Below are 21,659 nucleotides of genomic sequence, written 5' to 3' on the forward strand. Positions count from 1 at the left end.
CAATACCATAGATAATAAAGATGTAGAGTTCTAGCGGAAAATGCATTGTAACTCTATGTTAGCAAAGAATGTACAAATTATGTCAATGAATATTTTTATTTAGGCTAATAATTTTGACAATTCAGAATAAGTCGAATAAGTCGAATTCCATTTTTAAATCTATTCGATTTTTTATTGTCTGTTCTGCTGAGTCATTTATTAACAATAATTACTCATTTAACTATGTGACATTTCCTGTTAATAGGACAAAGTGATCACCAATGGTCTGGCGTGTGAAAGTGATATTGCTTCACGTTTGACCGCGGTCAATGTGTAGGTGGTCCTTATGCAATGCGATTCCACGGCTTGTAATCTTAACTAGTCTATGGATTTAAAATAGACGCCAAGTGCAATAGTTTCCCTTTTTGCATAAAAGATTTTATAATCTGATCTCTAATTGATGGATAAATATTTTAATACGGTTTGTTAAAAATGTAAATACAGTCAATATAGTAAAAAAACTAAAAAAAAAAATAACTATTAATCGATTAAGAATTGAACTTAAATAAGTAAGACAAGCTACCGTTAGTGGTCACATGATTAATAGAGATTGCAGCATGTCGCTAATTTCGGGCCCCTACAGCCTCAACATTTCGCAACTCTTTATAACTTAGATGTTATCGCATAAACTTTGAACTTAAGTCAATCAATAAACACTATGTCAAAGACTACACCATTTAGATAGATATCAACGTAGGATCCCACTGTCGTGAGATCCCATTACTTGAGATCTTTCCAATACCGTGTCGAGTTTTAATAGTGTCTTCTCTGTCATCCATTTTGACAAAATGGAGTGGAAATCTACGGTTAGGCTATTACACATTTAATTACTTTGTTCCACATTATTTGTCGTCAATTAATTTAGTAAGTACATTATTGTTGTTAATAAAACAAATACGCATAAACGTAGTTGATACTTAATAACATTTGGTTATGAAATTTGTATTTCTAGATTTCATACCAGAGTTAAAAGTTCAAAATAACGGAGTACTAGAGATAAATAATTTATATTATTAGGTAGCAAATGAGTCAGAGGCTACCTAAATTCGCCTAAATAGCGAAACGACCTCAGCATATAGAAATCCACAAATGTATATACTTTAAAATTATATCAAAATTTAATTATGTATTATATTTTGCAGCGTCTAAAAAATTTGTTTTGAACTAAGATTGTTTTACTACTAATGAAAAAATATATCTTGAACCTAAAAAAAGTTAACGCGTAACTGTTCTTTCAATAAATGTATTTAATAATTAAATTATGAAGACGTTTATTAAAAAAATATTCCTGTTAAATAACAAGTCTATAAGTTTAGTAGATGTTTTTTCGATACATATTGTATCATTAGAGAGGAAATTATTAATTGAAAATGTGTTCATCGACATATGACCCATGCCTAATCGTATTTTTAATAGTTCTTTGTATATTATTTATAGCTTATAATAGGACGTTATTATTTATAGCTTTTTAATAATTCTTAATTATAGTGTTGTTATTATTAATCATAATAATTTGCTCTATTTTTAATAACGAATCATTTTAAAAAATCTGTAATAGAGTACGCAATAGTATCCAAAGATTTATCATACTAATATTATAAATGCGAATGTTTAGATGGATGGATGGATGGATTGATGTTTGTTAGCGTTTGTAGCCTAAACGGCTGAACGGATTTTGATGAAATTCGATATAGATATAGAGAATATGTTGGAAGAAAATATAGACTACTCTCTTTTTTTGTTAATATCACGCGGATGAAGTCATTAAAAATTAACTTTAGCACGCTTCCTCGACATTGCAGCATAAATATCTGATATACAAAAGTTTAGAAGCTGACATTTGAAAAGTTCGCATCGTAAGTGAATACACGCGTCATGAGATTATGACAGGTATGAAACTAAACGGTTAACAATGCAACCAGTGACTAATCATAAATCGACATAACTCTATTTCACACGAGGGTGGACCAGTGGCACAGAACAGTAGACATTGCAGTATTAACACTGGTTAAATATATACACACTTGCTTAATAATTCTGTCTCGGCGTAAAACAATTACGTAGCAGTTCTGTATTAGTTCTACCCTCGTGTGAAACTATCATAAGGTTAGCTTTACCCGTGTAGGATAACACCGCGCCTAATATAATCGATGTCCTTGACCAGACGATTCTAATAGATTTGTTCCGATTTGTTCTTGTGAATAAATCCTTTCTCTCAATAACAAACTGTAATATTGTTGTGTTAGGCAATCATAACATTGAAGACTGAAATGCTAAAAAACATATGTTCTCTTCTATCACCCTTTATCGTCGGTAGCTCAGGAGTTTATGCACTTGTCTTGAAAGCACCAGGTCTTGGGTCTGAATCCTGCCATGTACAAATGAGATTTTCGAATTTGAAATGTACACCCGACGTCCTTACGTTGGAGGAAACCATCGTAATTCAACTTGTACATATCGGAAAAAAAATTCAAAGATATTTGTGAAGTCTATCAACACACAGTAGTCCTGGCCTAGTCACCCTAACTTAGGGTAGGCTCCGAGCCCCTCAGTGGAACGTATAGCTGGTGATCGTAATATGTTCTTGCTGGAATTAAGAGCACCAGAAACCGACATGCATTTATGTCTAGTTGTACTGTATAATCCAGATAGGTGCCAGAATTTAGCCAAATGGAGGTCTAAGATCTATGGTATCCTCTTTGGCATTGCGGGTGTGAGATATATTGTTTTTATGGAATAAGAATATCTTATAACAAAATCTATTATTTATTTTTTTACCCTAGCTGTTTCTTGAGTGATATTAACAGATTGTATATTTTTGTATTTCGTAAAATTGAATTAATATCTTATGGTGCAATATAACAAAACTGTTTCATAATAACTGGCGAATCTTAGATTCATTATAACGGAGCAAAATGCTCTAAGCGTATATTACACACTTCAGAATGTCAGTGGGTCAAAGTGAAGGAAAGCAATCAGATACTTTAAGGCATCTTTAACATCTGTGGCGTCGATTACAATAGATGAGAGTGAAACGTGGGCCTCGTATATTTATATGTGGGATTATTCAGCATTCCTTAGTAAAAGGATGTTCAATTTATTTGCATAAATTATTTCCTCGAGTATTGATTGGATATAGTCTTCACCTTCTGTCTTCACCAGTTCACTATACGTTCTCACTAAGGACTCGGAGCCTACCCTAAAGTTAGAGTGACTTGGCTATAGTTAACCACGCTTGCCCTGGAATTGGTTGACTTCACATGCAGTTATCTTAGAATTTGTTCGCCGATATGTGCAGGTTTCATTACGATGTTTTCCTTTACCGTTAGAGCGTCGGGTAAATTATGTACACATAATATTCTAAAAATTAAAAATCACATTAGTACATGGCAAGATTCCAACCCAGGACCTCCATTACCGTCCAAACCCCTGAGCCACCGACGCTGGATACAGTATCTTCGTAAAATTAACTGTAGTCCAAAATTTTACTATGATTTGTTTATATTCTGCGTATTCTTACAATCAAAGTTTATTTCAAAGTGTTTATGTAAATGTATTGGTTCCTTAATTAACTGTTAAGTGGATAAAAGTGGTCGAAAAAAGTTTTATCACAAAGTTATCTAAATTCAATGAATATTTTAACATAATTTTAAGAATCTGCACTAATTTTATCAACAGAAATGTAGCAGATAGAGATATATTCACAAATGAGTAAAACAAACTCTTTGGTAATATAATGCTGTGGTTTTTGTAATACTTAGGCAACGAATCAATCAAAATGTCTCTAATAACTCGTTGATGTCTTTATTAGGCGAGGTCGCAACCTCTTTGTTTTGATATTTCATCTTGTAGTTTAAATATAATTCGTACTTTTATACATTTATACGTATGAAGTAAGTGTGTAAGTTAGATATTTGGAAAATGTTTTATGGTAATACACTCAAGAGCATTGAATCCAGTCCACTAAGTGACTCGGATTTAATGCTCTTGAGTGTATTACTTTAACTAATATGCTTTATTTTAAGCACTAAAATTATTTGTTGTTAATTTTTATTTGTATTTATCTTTTAATTGGTATAACTGTAATTGTAATTGTTAATCTCTTATTTTTCAATAAAATTATTTCTATTTCTATTTCTATTTATGCTACTTAATTTAAATTTCTTGTGGTAATGAACCGCAGACATATTTAATTACAAGACAATTTGATGCGAAGAGCTTAAATATGTTTAATTATGACGCTTGGTCAAAATATTACTTAAATTTTTCATACTTGATCTTAGATTTTAATGGGCTTAAGTATATCTTACAGATTAAACTTATTTGGTTTAATTTTTTGATGTTTTTTTATATATAACCTTGCTATAGCAAGGATTTAAGAAATAAAATGTACAAATTAACAAGATATATGTTTATTAAAAATATACAAAAACTCAACAAAAACATTTAACATTGCAAGAAAAAAGACTAGTCAATAGATAAATCAATATTTTAAATAAAGGAACATTTAAATAATATTTGTACATTTACCATTTAAACACTGTTCTCTATTTTCAGGATTTTGGAACGAAATATTGGTCATTATTATTAAAATGAAATCAGTTAAGGTTTAACTTGAATTGTTTGACGTCAAAAAACTTGAATTATCACGATTCAATCAGCAAACAATAGCGTATAAGCACATATGTTAATGTCATATCGCCTTTTGTATGTTAATATTGTATTTGCAAAACTATCATCCAGTTAACAAGTAGCCTTAGATAAAAACGATGGAGTAATTTAGAACGTTAGCTTGAAAATCACACGATTTTATAATATTTTTACATAATGTACTGAACTTATATGTCAAGTTAAAACAATTAATTAAGACGTTAACTTATCTCAAAGTTAAAATCATGAAAAAGAGAACAGTTATATTGACTTTTCGTATATTTTAATGGTATCCAGCATCAACAGAGGCCTGAACCGCGCTATGATAGTTCTGTTGATACGCCGGCTCGTACTGTTGGTAAGCTTGGCCTTGAGATGCAGTGTGTTCCTTGTATTGTCCTGGAATACAGTTAAAAACATTAATAAATATAATCACACCTGTTTCTTTCTTTAAAGTAAATATTACAGTTCTAAACTAACTCAATTAACATTTTATGTGAGAATGGGGCGAAATAGCGGAGGGAAAACTGAGGTAATAAACAATACCTATAAGCCTAATTTTAGTCCCTTTCTCTTTACCACCCTTTCTTATAAGAAGAGGATGAGAAGAGAAAGTGGATTTGACGGTGGAGGAGATGCATGAGAAGGGGAAATATCCTCTTTATGTGCGTCTCCTCCTCCGTCGGATAAGGGTAGGCAACGCATCTACAATTGCGGATGTCTATGGGCAGCGGTCGCTTCGCCATTTTGGCGGATTGAGGTGGCCGCTTGCTCGTTTGCCACCTTATGTTATAAAAAAAAATCAACATCCGGAGAGAGAAACTACAGATTTGAGCATCGCATTAACATTGGCATGATAATATTCGAACCTTTAACTAATTCTCTTGATGTTTATTATGAAAATGCGAAGTAATTATTTCTTTTTATCATATACCTAAATGCAATAAAGATTACCTACCATCATCAACAATTCCGTTAGCCTCATCCTTAGCATTCTGTTCCAGAGATTTTAAGATCGCTTCCGGGATCGGGGGAGGTGTGGGCAAATGCGCACCCTGCGCTCTGAAGCCGTGCTCATCGGCGACGTATTGCACCGTGTACACATGCCCATCATCCCCTACATAGGAGAAGGCACCCTCAGCTTGAGTTCCGTGAGGAGTTTGACCGACTTCTTGAGCCTTTATTCCTGGAAAGAGTCGAGAATGCTTGTTGTAATAAAATACATTAAATACAATGATATAATACTAAAAATAATACGGCGAACCTTGTTACATCTGATTCTTGTACTTATAAAGGTCCGGTCACACTTTTAGATATCGAGTCACATATCTAAGTTAAGTTAGATTTAGTTGCAAATATTATATTTAAATCTAATTTAAATTGACTTACCATTTTCAGTCTCATAGCCATAGTTATAATTATGTACATTATTCTCGGAGTGATAGCTGAGTATTCTAGCTGTTTTCTCAGCTAACGGTCTGCTGTTATATGTTTGACCGTCTACAGCATGCGTCTGCTCGAAACCGTTATGGTATTCTAAACCGGGCTGGTATGCTTCAGTGTTCTGGTAATTCTCCACCTGCGGATGAGTGTAGAGCTGACCTGCTGATGCTACAGCCAGTAAGGCAGCGATAGATGTGATCTGAAATAAGCCAAATGAAAATACAGTTTTTGAACACAAGATGAGTACTGAACTGGGATAGACAGTTACTAAGCGGGTTCACAATTTATTGTAAAGAGTAGTAAAGAGAGTATTGTAAAGAGTAAAATGGATTTTACTTGTTAATATGTCAAAAAATTAGTTTTACTAACTGTAAACTTTTCTGTTGGTAAATATTTATATGCTACAAAACAGCAAAATATGAAATTAAATTTGCGATAACAGTTCTATGTGTTCTAATTGCTTTGTGTTACGTCACAACTGCGATCTTCTTTTGGTAATTAAAAAAAAAAAACAATTTAACAACGTACCAATTTCATGATGACAGTGAATTTGAATGCTCGAGATGTTTGGACAATGAATGCGAAGAAAAAAAGCGCACTTTACTTTTTATAGTCGAAATTTTGCGGCTTCACGCACGCCCGTATGAAGTCACAGTCGTGTTGTCAGTAATTTCACTACTGAAACTGCGGAGTTCATTGGAAACGCATAATAATTAAACCTTAATTTAAAAATTAAATGTGATAGTTACAAAATAATTCGATAATACAGAACATGATGGTACCTCTACAAAAGGCGAACTATGTCATCAAAAACAAAGTGTAAGTACCTTTTACCTTATTTGAAATGTTGGGTGCATGTAAATCCAAGATTGAGAAAGTAAAGTGTTTGCTGTCATATACATAATCTGAAAACTATAAACATATTTATTTGTCTTAACGCTGCTTTGATTAAAAAGAATACAAACTAAAAAGGAAGTCATCGTATTATTAGACAAAAATTACGTTAACTAATTGTTCGTAGTTCTAAGTTTTAGTAGTCTCCATGTTTCTTCTTGTGTGAATGTATGGTTAAGTAATCTGAGGTAACGAGATGCTCCCGTTGACTGAACAAGTGGAACGCATTTAGGATAGACTTATTTACCAATAGACAGAACATAAAATAAAAATTTATTTGATTTTAAATATGTACTTGGTACTTGAAGGTTTTAGAAGAGTGAGAACCAAATATGACTATGGTAATTATGTGACATTAAAGATTATAACCAAATAATCTTACAAATATTTTATTTGCACTTAATTTTTAACCTTTCTTTATTTTATATAGAAAAAATCTTATTTCTATTATCAATTCCTATGTTTAATTGATTCGCCCGTTAGATTCATATATTCACAATATTGTCATTATTGTTTAAAGTGGCCTCTATACCTTTCATAGCTCTATGTTTATCACTTACACTTTCAAAGCAATAAGACGGTCACTAAAATCCCAAGATAACAAGATCGAACATTTTTGTGAAACGCACATCCTGTTCGATTAAATTCAGGATATTACGGTATTATTATATTACGTTACGCAAAGAGTACGGAAATATATTAAAGTAAATGTCGTTTGATGTAAAAGTAATAGTAAGGTTTGTTTACCGTTGGGCCGATCGACTCATCGCTAGAGACCAATTAGATTTTTTTCTTATGGGATTTTTTTCTACTGGGACGATTGATTGAAATGGTAAAGAATATTACTGCTACAAGACTATCATAATATCAAATAATAAATTTAATAAAATAATAAAAACAGTAATTTTATTACAAAATACATATTTTACAAGTAAATATCTGGTGCTGGGACATTCTTGTAAATAATTTACTAGTGTCAGAATGTCCCGTTCTTACATAGCATTTATTACACTTTTTCTATCTTATGGTTATGCTTTGTAAGGATTTTTTTATTTTTATTAATGTGTTTCTTTGTTGGATCTATGTGTGTGCGTTTGAGTGTGTGCGTGTGTGTTATATATATTACTTTATAGGCATTTAAAAATGATTTAACTCAACATTTAATCATCATAAATTCAACAGAAACTTATTATTACAAAGAGATTTTATTAAGTAATGAAAAAAAATGTATAAGGCCATTAATTTGTAGCGAAAATTTTTTGTTTTTTTTTTTAATGAAAAAGTCAAATTCTTAATATCCAATTTCCTTATTAATGGAATCATAATTAATAAAAGTTCCACAGTATGTGTGTATTGTATCGTTTTAATGAAGCAACCAGCAGCGAAGCGTTTAATCCGTGGGTGTTCTGTGACTGGTAATATCCAAACAATGACTTATCTTGTGTTAACGAAAACAATGGATAATTAAAGCATTGTAATTGCACAGAGTATTTATAAACAGAGGTTATAAACATTTTATTTAGTGATAATCATCATCATCATCATCATCATAGGCCTTTGTTTGCCCACTGCTGGGCATAGGCCTTCCCCAATGCCTTCCACAGAATGCGGTCCTCCGCCTACCGCATCCAACGACATCCCGCCGATAACTTAATGACAATGTTTATGTTAATTTAGTAATGATATTACTTATTTAATGAAGCTAAATGCAATATTGTAGGGTCAAAACAAGGTAATAGAAAAAATAATGGTTGCTGTCATTTAATTTGTAAAAACCAATCATTCTTTGTTATAGAAGTTGGAATGTAGTTAAATTTGTAAGCTCTGTCGATTAGTTGCTCTGTAAATCTTGTTTTGCGCGGTGGCAAATTACAGTCGAATATTACAGACCGACAGAATTTTAATAGCTACTTAAAATACAGGATTTTGTAAAACAAGAGTTTCTTAAAAATGTTTCCCAAACAAGAATTGTATTGCAACAAAGTGGTGTTAGAAGAATGTTGGATGTAAAACTCTTTATCTTAAAAACGAATACTGGAACGACATTTCAATATGTAAGGCCAAGTTTAAACTACAAATTTCATTTTTTGACGTCAGACAATTTGTAAGCGGCGGAACTTACGGAACGTGTTTAGATGTCGTTTCAATAATTGGCCGTTAGCGTGTATTTCATTCTTAAGTACATAATCCTCGATTTACAATCACATTTTAATATAGGTTATTGTGTGCGTAATTTCGTTTTCGTCGTAATTTTTCCATTGAGTTTCAAGAAACTTCTTGAAAGATTGGTAAATAAAGATATATTTGAATGAGGGGCAAATATATAAACAACTATGTATAAGAGTAAAAATCCATTTATTATATAAACGGAGGCCTATATAAACTTATACTAGACATCGATGGCACGTGCTGTGTTGTAAGTTTACTGGTATGTCCTGTAGGGGGCGCCGGTGGCTTGTCTGTAAGGGTAGTTGTAGGGATTGCGGGCGGCGACCACTCCGGAATCTGCGTATTTACCTTCGTGATAGCTGCCTGTAATCAGAAATAGATTTGAACATTAAAAAATTGACAAAATTATTGAATTACTCATTTCAGGAACAACTGCGAAATTTTTATTTAAATTGATAATCAATTTGGTCAATGATCACATTTATTTTAAAGAAATCGTTAGTGTCATAAAGATGCAGCATTTTTAATAATTTAAATAGTTCGTGTATGGTAACATCAACCGGTGCCAATTACTTGCATTCCGTTTAAAGCTACCTCTAAATTCTTAATACTTCAACATACCATCATCAAAGATGCCATTAGCTTCATCTCTGGCGTTCTCCTGTAGTGCTCTAGCGATCTCTTCCGGGATGGGGGGTGGAGTGGGGAAGTGCGCGCCCTGTGCTTGGAACCCATTGGCATCAGCGGTGTATCTCACGTTGTATGTTTGACCATCGTCACCCACGTACGCGTAACCACCTTGAGCTTGGATACCGTCCGCTTCACGGCCTACTTCCTCGGCTTGGATACCTGGAAATGTTAACGAGAGAATTAAATTTATGAATATAATAGTTAAAGGAAAATGCATTTTGAAAAGACAGAGAAGTAGAAAAATATCAAACGCTTTTGAAATTACTCAACTTATTGAGTCATTTGAAAAGTATAAAAAAAATTAAATAAGAAGTTCAGATTACTCAATTTTTTGAGTTTTTAAAAAGCATTTACTCTTAAGTACTTATCTGTTGTAATACTGGTATTTGATTACTACCGTAAGTGTTAGTTACTAATTAGACAAAGATTTTTCATGAAAGACGAAAGCTTCAAAAGTAAAACATTTGTAATATTTAGTTAAAACAAAATTAAGGTTTCGACTGCGATAACACAAAAGTTATTAAACGCATAGAAATTATATTCATTTCAATTCAAATTATATCCAATATTGTTAAACCTATTATAAAAGTCGATTGTTAAAAATATAAATTTAAATGTGATATATGACACCTATTATAAGATAAAACGTTTAAAATGTAAATTTATTATCTACAGAAGTAAACACGAAAATAACTCAATAGTATAGTGCTATCCAAACATTACGAATGCTCGCAATTCGCACGATACACAACACAGCGCAATTTTAAATATCGACACGGTATATGTAAAAGGACAAATGTTGAAAAGGCATGCCGGAGATTGTGCGCCAAACGCATCTATCTACCAGCAATGAGCACTAGCGAAGGCATGTGCTTGCAACTACGAACTGGTGTAAAGTTTGAATATTATAATACTATAACCAATGAGGAAGTAAATCGAGATCCTCTCGCGAAAAAAAAAACAATATAGTCATGAGGAAAATACTGTTTTCCTTATAGTGTTTTGTTTCTTTTTGGATTCAATAATTTGGCTGTCATCATATAAACGATCATCATATAAACGATCCGCAAATACATTTACCACAAGTAACTTAACTCCGATTAAAAATAGCTACAGAAGTAAAAGAAGGCCGAAGAAAGTGAACATTGTGTGAAAGAGGACAAAAGAAAGTGATATGAGCTGTTAGAGATGTATGAAGGCATTACTTACTGTGCCGACCCTTTATAGGGACAATGCCAGTTTGATGATAACCTCTTAGGTCTGACTAGAACCAGAAGTTACAATATTTGACCAATACACTGTATAAAACTATACAAAAATGTCATGAACGAATTTCGTTTAAGATACAAACCCACTAAAGTTCGTTTCTCAATTCTATTTGACCGGTGACTGGTTTGTACATTTACCAAACGTAAACTTGATCAGAGATAAAAATTTAATTTATTACCAAGTTCAGAGTGCGTCCATCGATATTGCAATACAAAATTAAACGAGAAAATGAATTCATCTTAATTTATTACTTTTATCTAAAGACATATCATATTAAAGCTTCTGATGTATGTAATTTGCTTATATTTTATAGTAGGCGTGAAGTTATAACGCAATCGTTAAAATACTTTACAATATCCACTAAATAAGGTCTTTTACATCATTGTTTTAATGACTTTTATATGAATTTACTGACGTTGACTATAGTGTTATTATCTAATATAAGTTGACCTCCTGCCTAAAATTCGGAAAATTGTACGTGCGACAGGACTTTTATGCGTCAGGAATATTTTTTTTATCGTAATCTTGCTGCTTTTTCTGACATTTAATGTTCACTTTGTCATCATCATAAGTTCACTTTACGAACCCACTCTCAAAGTCTACCTTAAGAGTGAATACACCTTAGTCAATAAACGCTGGCCGCAGTGACGGTTTGACTTTACATATATCTATGAATTTGTTTTCAGATAATTGCGGTTGCATAGCGATATTTTACTTTGCCGAAGGAGGTAGGATAAATATAAATATGAAATTCTAAAATCGATAATCACATTACTAAATGGCGGGACTCGAACCGAGGACCTGTAAATTAAAAGTCAAGTAACCCTTGAGCTACCGACGCTCTTCAACTAAGGAATCTACTTAGTGTAAAATTATAAGAAATCTACTCTTAGAACTTCCAACAGTCTATTAATGGATAGTGATTAAAGAAATTATGTACATACCGTTCTCAGTCTCGTATGCGAAGCGATATCCTTGTTCGTTGACTTCCGAGTCTGACCGCAAGATGGCAGCATTCCTCTCCAACGCGGCGCGAGGCCTTTGATCCTGGTAGTACTGTTTCTGATACTGCTGCTGGTACTGTGGCTGGTACTGCTGGTATTGCTGGAACTGCGGCAGCGCGGTGGCCGCGCACACAACTGCTGCGAGGATGAGCTGGAATTCAAAGTTAGGGAACTCGTTAATTTTTATATTTTATTTTATGCGGAGAGATGATGAAAACATAAACAGGAAAGTGTTAAGATTGAATGTGGATGGCTACAAAGATAGAGGAAGTCAGAAGAAAGCATGAATTGTATGTAAGAAGACATGCTAAAGAAGGGTGTGAGAGATTGCGTCACACATTATAATATTTTGAATATAACGTAGTAGGGAATGTAAGTATGGGTTTACACTATGTATGATAACAAATTGTTATTCCTATCTGATATTATACGATATTTATAACTATGTATAATCTAAAGCTAATAATAAAACATTAGTAAAGAGAAGCCTATATTAAGCACAGAAATTAATAGGAGAGGCAACCAAGAATCAACGATTTCTACAAGACATGGAATAATAACAAAAACAAAATTTGACAAATAAAAAAATGAAAGAAAACTACGATTAAAAACCGGAAATCAAAATCTATTCAATACTAGGAGGAGTATCTTGCGATGATTTGACTAATGAAATTCGCACAACTGCGCAACATAAACCGGAATCACGAAATAAAAATAGTTATAAACATCGTGATGATCCACACAATAGAACTAGTTCACCACAGACGTACCAATTTCATGTTGTTATCTGTTGAAATATCGATCGATGACTGTTATTCGTTGTGTTAAACTCAGCTTATATAGTGGCCCGGGTTGTATGTGCCAGTGTCAAGGTCGGAAGATCTCATATCTGAATGTGCATTTGGCGTAGGCCCAGTAATGTCATGCATGTTTAGAATGATTGAAGTTGGTTATAGTAATGTTTAGATGTAACAAAATCTATACATATAATAAAATTGGAGTGTCTGTTTGTAATCTAAAAATTTCAGATTTCAGGATGATGACGTATTTGCGTTGCTGATAACGAAAATCGCGTTTAAAATTTTTTGTCTGTCTGTCCGCAAGCCGCATGTGTTCCGAGCAATCTCCAAAACAGCTGGGCCGATTTCGACTGCACTTTCGCTGACTGGTAGTTGATAGATGAACATATTAAAGGGTACTTATTTGTCTTAATATTGCGTGGACGAAGTCGTGGGCAACAGCTAATAAACAATAAAATGAAACAGGAAATTAAATAGAAGAAGGAGAAATTCTTTTAATGAAGCGGAATATTTTATAGAGATACTACCGAATACCTTAGTAGACTGTTGATAATTTTTTTTAAATCTTATAAGAATCCTTTAAGAGTAGAAACATTTCAGATGCCTATTTTAATAATGCCTAATTTAAGTCCCTTTCTCTTTACCACCCTTTTCTTATAAGAAGAGGATGGGAACGGGAAGTGGATTTGACGGTAGAGGAAATGCATAGGAAGTGGAAATATCCTCTTTATGTGCGTCTCCTCCTTCGTCGGACAATGGTAGGCAACGCATCTGCAATTGCGGATGTCTATGGGCAGCGGTCGCTTCGCCATTTTAGCGGATTCAGGTGGCCGCTTGCTCGTTTGCCACCTTATTTTATAAAAAAAAAACATGGTGAACATATAAAGCATGTGACTAATAATAGGTTACTAAAGTTTCCATGTATTTTATCGACACCTTAAACTAAGTTTCACCGGAGTAAAAATCCAGTTACGTAGTTCAAAACACATTTCATGAAATTATCGAGCAAAAACACTAACGAATAGCTATATGTAAATGGGAAACCGGCCATAACTGAACTGCAATCTGTTATTAAGCACATTTATTTATCTTATAATATGAATGTACAAATTTTGACCAGATTAATAATTAACAGAGTTTATATGATATCACGGTATTCGAATACCTTTAATCGATATATGATCGAAGGTTTGAATTACGAGTGTAATAAATACTCAGTTTACGCCGAATTGTGTTAGTCTATTCACGAAAGTACAGTCGGGGAATTTGGTGCTGTCCCACCTGTAAAGTTTTTGGTAGCTTGAACGTTATGTACATATTTTAATAGCGACACAAAACAATAATCAATAGACTGCAGCTTATAGATTTGTCTGTGCAAAAAAACATCGTTCAGTACACGTCTAATTTATTCTTTTATTATTTTGCCGTTGTTTTCTCAAGTCTCTGCTATTTAATTGGTTATTTGTTAGAAGAAGTCTCGTTGCAAGGAATAACACCACGGTTTTGTATGTGGAACACCGTTGATTTTCCTAATTGTACTTAAAATGTTAATTGAAGAAACTGGACGAAAATGTTTGTAGTTTATTAAAATTTAGCAATTGGTTGCTTCTTGATGTTATTTGACATAAATGTATCTGTACATATGACTCATTTATATACCTACTAGCTTTCGCCCGCGACTCCGTCCGCGTGGAATTAAAAAAAACAAAACCAAGTATCCTATGTGTTCTTACAGACTATCCTCTACATCCGTAGCAAATTTCATCGAAATCAGTTTAGCCGTTTGGGCTGCAAACTCTAACAAACATCCATCCATCCATCTAAACTTTCGCATTTATAATATTAGTATGAAGAATGATTAAATTACTAGACGCTTCGAGTACGTGAAGACGCAAACGCTTAACCGATGACAAATTTGACCCCTAACAATACAGTACCGCCCACGACTTTGTTATGCTAAATAGAAACTTTAACACTTGTGGCATTGAGAGAATTGATTCAGTATGCACCACAATACTACATACTATACTATTTACTTAAAATGTAAATAACTGAGGTATTACATAAGATATTTTTTTGGATAGATTTAATGCCCCATATATATGATATACATTTTCGCAGAGCTGAAACAACTTGTTCCCGAATAATTACAAAAGTTTAAAACTAAGATTTGTACTAACATCTTGCCAAATATGATATGTAGTGTCTGGGATCCAGGCTCTCTTTATCAATCGTTGAGACGTAATACGTTATTAAAAAAAAAAGTTTAAATAATCGGGAGAAAAATTAGTATCTTCAAGTAGTGGCAATTATTCTTTGTCTATTTTGACAGAACTCTTATCGAAAACTTCTGGCCGGCTTTGATTTGCCCCTATACTGATATTTAAAACAAAAATATGAATGATTAAAATGCAGAGACCGAAATTGTACTATTTAATAAATAACAGATGTCATAAATTAATAAAAAAAATATTAACAAAATCAATGCGGAAATTAATTCTAACAAATTTTTACGACGTTCTTAAAATACATGGTATTTTACACATATCTTAAGCTGCATAAAAGGGTTCGAAATCGCATTCGTACATACATATGGTAAATAAAAGGATTCTCTGAAGATGCCGTGATCTTTCTTAAGGTAAATAAAAAGCAACGTATAGTTGAGGACATTTATTTCCTATCCATGCATTTTAACTCTTATGGCGACACTTTTTTGTACGACATTAAATTCAAAATGGTATATGAATTAAATTCCGTAACTGTGCTTGTGAAATAACTACTGCAGTAAGGATAGATTTCCAAATTTGTTTTATTATTACGATAGTTTCCAATTAAGTACAGTGTATTTATAATTATGGAGTTGCTAAAATGTCAACAGGATTATTCTTTAAAAGGTTAACAAAATAATTTAAAAATAATTGCGACATAAAAATTAAGTTTCCATTTAGGTAAAATATCATAGTCTTTTTTATGTAATAGGCATAGTATGTACTATATTTCCATACGTTTCTATCAAACGACATATTTGAATTCACACTATTCTTGCGCCCTAATTCTACCATACTTTCTTCATACTTCCTCTACCTTATTAAAGCTATTGCCTTAATCTGTTTATATATTTATTAACTGCTATCTGTTGCTCGTGAAAGAAAAAATCTAACCTCTGTTGCTAAATGATAACGTATCTTTTTAATGGTGAAACAATTTTTGAAATTGTCCCAGTAGTTTTTGAGTTATTTCAATACATAAAAAAATATAAACCTTTCCTCTTTATAAAATTAATATAGCCTAACTTTCGCCCGCGACTTCGTCCGCGTGGAATTAAAAAGAAAGTGAGTAGCCTATGTGTTCTTTCAGACTATCCTCTACATCAATACTAAATTTTTTACCGAAATCTGTTCAGCCGTTTGGCTACAAACTCTAACATCCATCAATCTAAACTTTCGATTTTTTTTTAAATTCGTTATGACATAGCAATAAAAATACAAAAATAAAAGAATAATACAAAATCCATTTATTTCGTTAACAGAGGACTATACAATCTTACAATATAGATATGGCACGTCGATATCAATTGAGTTACTGGTATGTCTTGTATGGGGTGAAGAAACGTCTGTAAGGGTAGTTGTAACGGTTTATAACAACCCCAGACGCGTCGATGTATTTCCCGCGGTAGCTGCCTGAAAAAAGAAATAAAAAAAACAATTACTTTAATTTTTTTAATACTACCAGTGAATTGAAAAGATAGATGTACTCTTATATGTTCCCAGTGTATGGTTTCTCATGTTTTATTAATAAAATAGTTTTATGAATATTTGCTCTTTATAATATTGGGATCAAAACGGGTTCTCCTAGACTTAGGGTCGCTAGGGTGGGGTACGATGAAACGACCGCCCAGGGCGCTGGACAGAAGTAGACACCATAGCCACACAATTTTACAAAATCTTTTGTTACCGCCACCCCTATCATAAAACTAAAAAAGGGGGCGCTGTAGAAGCGCGTAAAATTTCCATAAAAACGTAATTATATCTAACAATTTGCAAAGAAAATATAGAGGATTTTAAAACATTATTGACCTTGTGTTGCGTGATTACTTACCATCATCATAAACGCCACTAGCTTCTGCCTTTGCATTGTGTTGCAGCGACCTGACGATAGCATCAGGTATCGGCGGCGGAGTGGGCAAGTGCGCGCCCTGCGGCTGGAACCCGTTGGAATCCGCGGTATACCTCACACTGTACACCTGCCCGTCGTCACCCACATAGGAGTACCCGCCTTGAGCTTGTATGCCGTTAGCTTCTACACCGGCTTCGTCAGCTTGGATGCCTGGAACGAAAATTGATACCAGATTTTAACGAATTTCATAGTTAACTATCATCAGCACCTCACTATACGTTCCCATTGAGGGTCTCAGAGCCTACTCTAATAAGAGGAGAACTAGGCCATAGTCAACCATGCTGGCCCACTGCGGGTTGACTTCACACATATCTTTGATTCTTCGCGGATATATGCAGGTTACATCACAATGTTTTCCTTCACTGTAAGATTTATAGTTAACTGTACGAGTAGCTTCACGTAATTTATTCTTTCAACTAGCTGTTCCCGTGCGACTTCATCCGCATGAAATTATGAAATTTTTTGTCAAATTATCAATTACAAATGTCAACATGACATGACATGATGACAACCTTGCTTCTTTGATGTTGGCAGTTATCCAAAATATCTATTTTATTTTATTTACCCCCTAAGTATATGAAAATATATAGCCTAAAGCCAAAGTAAGTGTAGGGTCTTTTATTAAAAAAAAATATTCAAAAATATGCTTTAATTGCTAAAATCTTAGGCAACAAAGAAGTGTGTGTTTACGCTTTATTATAATAGTAAAGATAAAATACTTATTTTAATAAACTGGTAAACTATATAGATTTAAACCACTTATGTCATGTTCTATCTTTACTTAGCGCAAAAATTATCTCAGATGTAAAAAAAAATGAATATTAATATATTTGTTTCATATTCCATTCTATTCATCAGTATTGATTTACTTTCGTAACGTTTCTTACAAATGTTTTATAAGATAGTAAAACTTTTATTGCGAATTTGAACCTGAGACCTTGTTAGTAATACCTTAAATCATTAGATTAGCATATTTATCTCACAAAATATGATGGTACTCTTGCAAGCGATACAAATTAGATGGCAGGCTGTTTCAAACAAGTTGGGTAAGCTACGTTGCTTAACGTATATTTGAACTAATAAATTGTTATTTATGAAGCTCTTACAACCTTTAGAACTTTATTAAGGTAACAGAGTAATGGAATAGACAGAGTTGGACATAATAATTTGATGTTAATAAACAAAGATGAGGCTGACAAATGTTAATGATAGTTTTTAACTAACTGTTGCCCGCGACTTCGTCCACGCTATATTAAGATAAAAATGTAGTCTATGCCCGTCTATGTCAGCTACTTATAGTGAAAGTCCGGTCGAAATCGGGCCAGCCGTTTCGGAGATAACCCGGAACAAATGTGGGATGCGGACAGACAGACAAACAAACAAAAATTAAGTGCGATATTCGTTATCAGCAACGCAAATACATCATCTTTCCGAAATCTGGAATTTTTCTTTTGATATTGCAAAGAGACATTTTAATTTTATTGTTTTTGTGCTTTTATTGAAGTTATTGTTTTAATCCAAAATAGTATAATAGAAGTAATATTTACACAAAGATAAATTATAATTTGAATGGAAAATAGAAATTGTTAGGACTCCAACCGTTACCGATTATAGCGCATACTACAAAATTGGAATTTAGATAAAAAAAAACCCGCTTCATATAAATTGATCAGTATTAATCGAGTTACTAGCTTTCGCCCGCGACTACGTCCGCGTAGAATTAAAAAAATACTAGTCAATGTGTTCTTCCTGACTATACTCTACATCTACGCGAAATTTCAAGATCCCTTCAGCAGTTTTGACTACAAACTTTAACAAACATCCATCTAAACTTTCGCATTTACAATATTAATGAAATTTATAGGTTAATCAGCCTATACTTACCATTTTCAGTTTCATAAGCATAACGGTATCCTTGCTCGTTGACTTCGGAGTCAGACCTGAGGATTGCAGCGTTTCTCTCCAACGCAGCCCTAGGTCTGCCATCAGGGTAGTAGCGGTATTGAGGCGGCACGTACGCCGGGATGGCGCCCGCCGCGCACACACCAATCACCGCAGCTAGGATTATCTGGAACAGTTAGTTTTAGAATATAGATGGCGTTGTTATCAACGTTTTAATATCTTAGTCCTCAAGAAGTAAATATAGATTAGTTAAGGCTCCCTTAGTGACTACTTAGTTTGAGAGTGCGGTAGTTTGCTAATACATTATCCATTAATTGTAGATTCTACGCACATAATTTAAAAAGTAGTAGCAATTATAGATAAAAATGAAACAGTTTTAAATTTAATCAAAATAGTAGAGTATTGGATGGAAAAGTGGCCAGGAAATATTTATTAAATTTTTGGAAACAAAAATCTGTTATTTCCATAGTTTTTATTACAGATTTCTTTGCGCTGATTACCACGTTTAATTTTAGTAATTCAGAACTTTCTAGATGTTTAATTCCTTAGAAAAATGTATAATTTTTGTAACACCATTTCTTAAAGGGCCTAAAATTAAAACAATTATTTTACAATATTGCTGAAAAACCATTACGAATTAAATTTAAAACGTGATTAAACAAACTAGTTCGGACGTACCAATTTCATGTTATCTCTTCAAATATCGATCCAAGAATGTTGGTTCTAGTACCAGGCTGGGCTTATATACGTGTCTGGAGACCAGTGTCAAGGTCAGAGGATCAGCTCAGACCTTAAGTATAAGAGTGCATTGGGCGGACCTTAGTGCATATTGCATTACGCGTGTTCAAACTACACGTTTAAGATCCTGTCTCAAAGAATATTTTTTACATTTCTTCCAAATTAATTATGTAAATTGTTTATAACAAATACAATCCACAATTTTATTAAAATTAAGCTTACAAGATAATAAAGAAAATCATTATTAAATACTGAATAAGCGCTGTTTGTTTCTTTGAATTCATTTAGAAGGACGAAAACATTTTGCAAACAATTATAAAGATACGAAATTCTCATTTTAATTTCATATTTTTACAAGTAAAAGACTTCAACGAAATTTGAACACATTATATACCTATAATAAACAGTTTTTTTATTGTTATAATGGTCAAGAATTATAAGAAAAAATGTAACGTTGAAAATAAAATTCTGCATTGAGTTAAATTAATAATTGAATATTTTTTTCTACCAAAACTCACAATATTGATATGTTAAGACAGACTTTATACCTTTTTTAATAGTGCTAATGTTAAGACTTTAGCGAACGGTTAATATAGTTTATGTAGAGGTTTGCATAAAATAACAATTAAATCAAAAATAGACAGTCAAAAATACAGATAAATCTATTATAAATGCGAAAATGTAAATGGATGGATGAAAGTTAGAGTTTGTAGCCATAACTAGTGATCAGATATGCCAAATAATTGACAGGCATGCCGTCTTAAAAATGAAGTCAAAACATTAAGATTTACTCGTATAAAAACTTAAACTCTAGCCCAATGTAAATAATACCAGTAATATGATGATAGTACATATATCTAATCTAATATACGTAAACACACACTTCTTTGTTGCCTAAGATGTCAGCAATCATAGCATATTTTCGAATATTTTTTTTAATAAAGAGCCCTACACTTACTTCATGCTTTAGGCTATATATTTTCACCCTATAAATACCCTAATGTGGGAAAGAGACCATAAGTTGTTGCCAACATTGAGGAAGCAAGATTGCCATGGTTTGTCATGTCATTTGGACATTTGCAATAGATAATTTGATACATGTAAACAATAAAATCAAATTTTCATAATCTTATACGGATGAAGTCGCACGGGAACAGCTAGTTACATTACATTTGTTGTACCCAACACATAAGGAACTAATTATATTACAAATTGTACAATATACTTACTTTATATAATAAATATATATTAAATTATACATGCATGTTGTACAATAAATTATAAAATGGAGCGGGGTTACATTGCTAGCAATCGACCATTTAATTCAATAGTTCAATTTGCGTATTCATGTATCGCAATGAAATTGAAAATAAGAGTTGCATCGTCATTCTTTCTTCTTTTTTTCTTCACTTTCTTTAGAGTTACGTGCCAACTACATGTATATAACTGGCGTGTGTTACTAGCGTGCAAGTACATCAGGAAATTTAATTTTGTAATAGTTACAGGCCATTTGAGGGTTCAAAGGGGCTACGTAGCATGATACTGACCAATTCTGTCTTGTGAATGGCAAGCAGGTACTTATTTAATTTATATCCATGTATGTCCACTCTAAGAGAGTTTTACACATATGTATTTGTAGCTACAGAAAGATGAACAAACTACTTTTTTTAAAAGAACTTTACTTTACTATATGATTAGTAACGTAAAATTTGGTATAGCAAAATTACAAATTAAAACATATAGCTTTCATTTTTCAATAACTACTGAGACGAATATTAAAATTTAACCTTATTTCGGTTTCTGACCTGCAGTGCAATTTTAGTATTTTTCAGCGTCTATTGAACTTTCTGAAGCCTAATCGAAGACCTTTACACTGTAATTGTAG

General features: G+C 32.8%; 3 protein-coding genes across 3 annotated transcripts; all 3 read right to left on the bottom strand.

The window, feature by feature from the left end:
- Positions 1 to 4,972: 4,972 nt before the first annotated feature.
- LOC106102224 (cuticle protein 3-like) lies at positions 4,973 to 6,669 on the bottom strand. Its single transcript, XM_013281646.1, has 4 exons — positions 6,661 to 6,669; positions 6,079 to 6,331; positions 5,648 to 5,875; positions 4,973 to 5,088 (listed from the first exon to the last, which is right to left on the bottom strand). The coding sequence occupies exons 1-4, from the start codon at positions 6,667 to 6,669 to the stop codon at positions 4,973 to 4,975; spliced, it is 606 nt and encodes a 201-aa protein (XP_013137100.1).
- Positions 6,670 to 9,362: 2,693 nt separating this feature from the next.
- On the bottom strand, positions 9,363 to 12,964 carry LOC106102225 (cuticle protein 3-like). Its single transcript, XM_013281647.1, has 4 exons — positions 12,929 to 12,964; positions 12,099 to 12,309; positions 9,817 to 10,044; positions 9,363 to 9,558 (listed from the first exon to the last, which is right to left on the bottom strand). The coding sequence occupies exons 1-4, from the start codon at positions 12,935 to 12,937 to the stop codon at positions 9,449 to 9,451; spliced, it is 558 nt and encodes a 185-aa protein (XP_013137101.1). The 5' UTR covers positions 12,938 to 12,964; the 3' UTR covers positions 9,363 to 9,448.
- A 3,485-nt stretch (positions 12,965 to 16,449) lies between these two features.
- Positions 16,450 to 19,789, bottom strand: LOC106102252 (cuticle protein 2-like). The gene is made up of 4 exons (XM_013281676.1): positions 19,715 to 19,789; positions 19,019 to 19,202; positions 17,057 to 17,284; positions 16,450 to 16,638 (listed from the first exon to the last, which is right to left on the bottom strand). Exons 1-4 carry the CDS (start codon positions 19,721 to 19,723, stop codon positions 16,538 to 16,540), a joined length of 522 nt encoding a protein of 173 aa, XP_013137130.1. The 5' UTR covers positions 19,724 to 19,789; the 3' UTR covers positions 16,450 to 16,537.
- Positions 19,790 to 21,659: the final 1,870 nt, after the last annotated feature.

This window comes from Papilio polytes, unplaced genomic scaffold, assembly GCF_000836215.1.
Source record: "Papilio polytes unplaced genomic scaffold, Ppol_1.0 DF823923.1, whole genome shotgun sequence".
Lineage (NCBI taxonomy): Eukaryota > Metazoa > Arthropoda > Insecta > Lepidoptera > Papilionidae > Papilio > Papilio polytes.

Coding starts and splice junctions, on each gene's coding strand:
- LOC106102252 (XM_013281676.1), bottom strand. Junction 17,285..19,018: donor TGCTTATGAAACTGAAAATG/GTAAGTATAGGC, acceptor TTTTCGTTCCAG/GCATCCAAGCTGACGAAGCC. Junction 16,639..17,056: donor TAGTGGCGTTTATGATGATG/GTAAGTAATCAC, acceptor TTCTTTTTTCAG/GCAGCTACCGCGGGAAATAC.
- LOC106102224 (XM_013281646.1), bottom strand. Junction 5,876..6,078: donor TGGCTATGAGACTGAAAATG/GTAAGTCAATTT, acceptor GACTCTTTCCAG/GAATAAAGGCTCAAGAAGTC. Junction 5,089..5,647: donor TAACGGAATTGTTGATGATG/GTAGGTAATCTT, acceptor ACTGTATTCCAG/GACAATACAAGGAACACACT.
- LOC106102225 (XM_013281647.1), bottom strand. Junction 10,045..12,098: donor CGCATACGAGACTGAGAACG/GTATGTACATAA, acceptor TAACATTTCCAG/GTATCCAAGCCGAGGAAGTA. Junction 9,559..9,816: donor TAATGGCATCTTTGATGATG/GTATGTTGAAGT, acceptor TTCTGATTACAG/GCAGCTATCACGAAGGTAAA.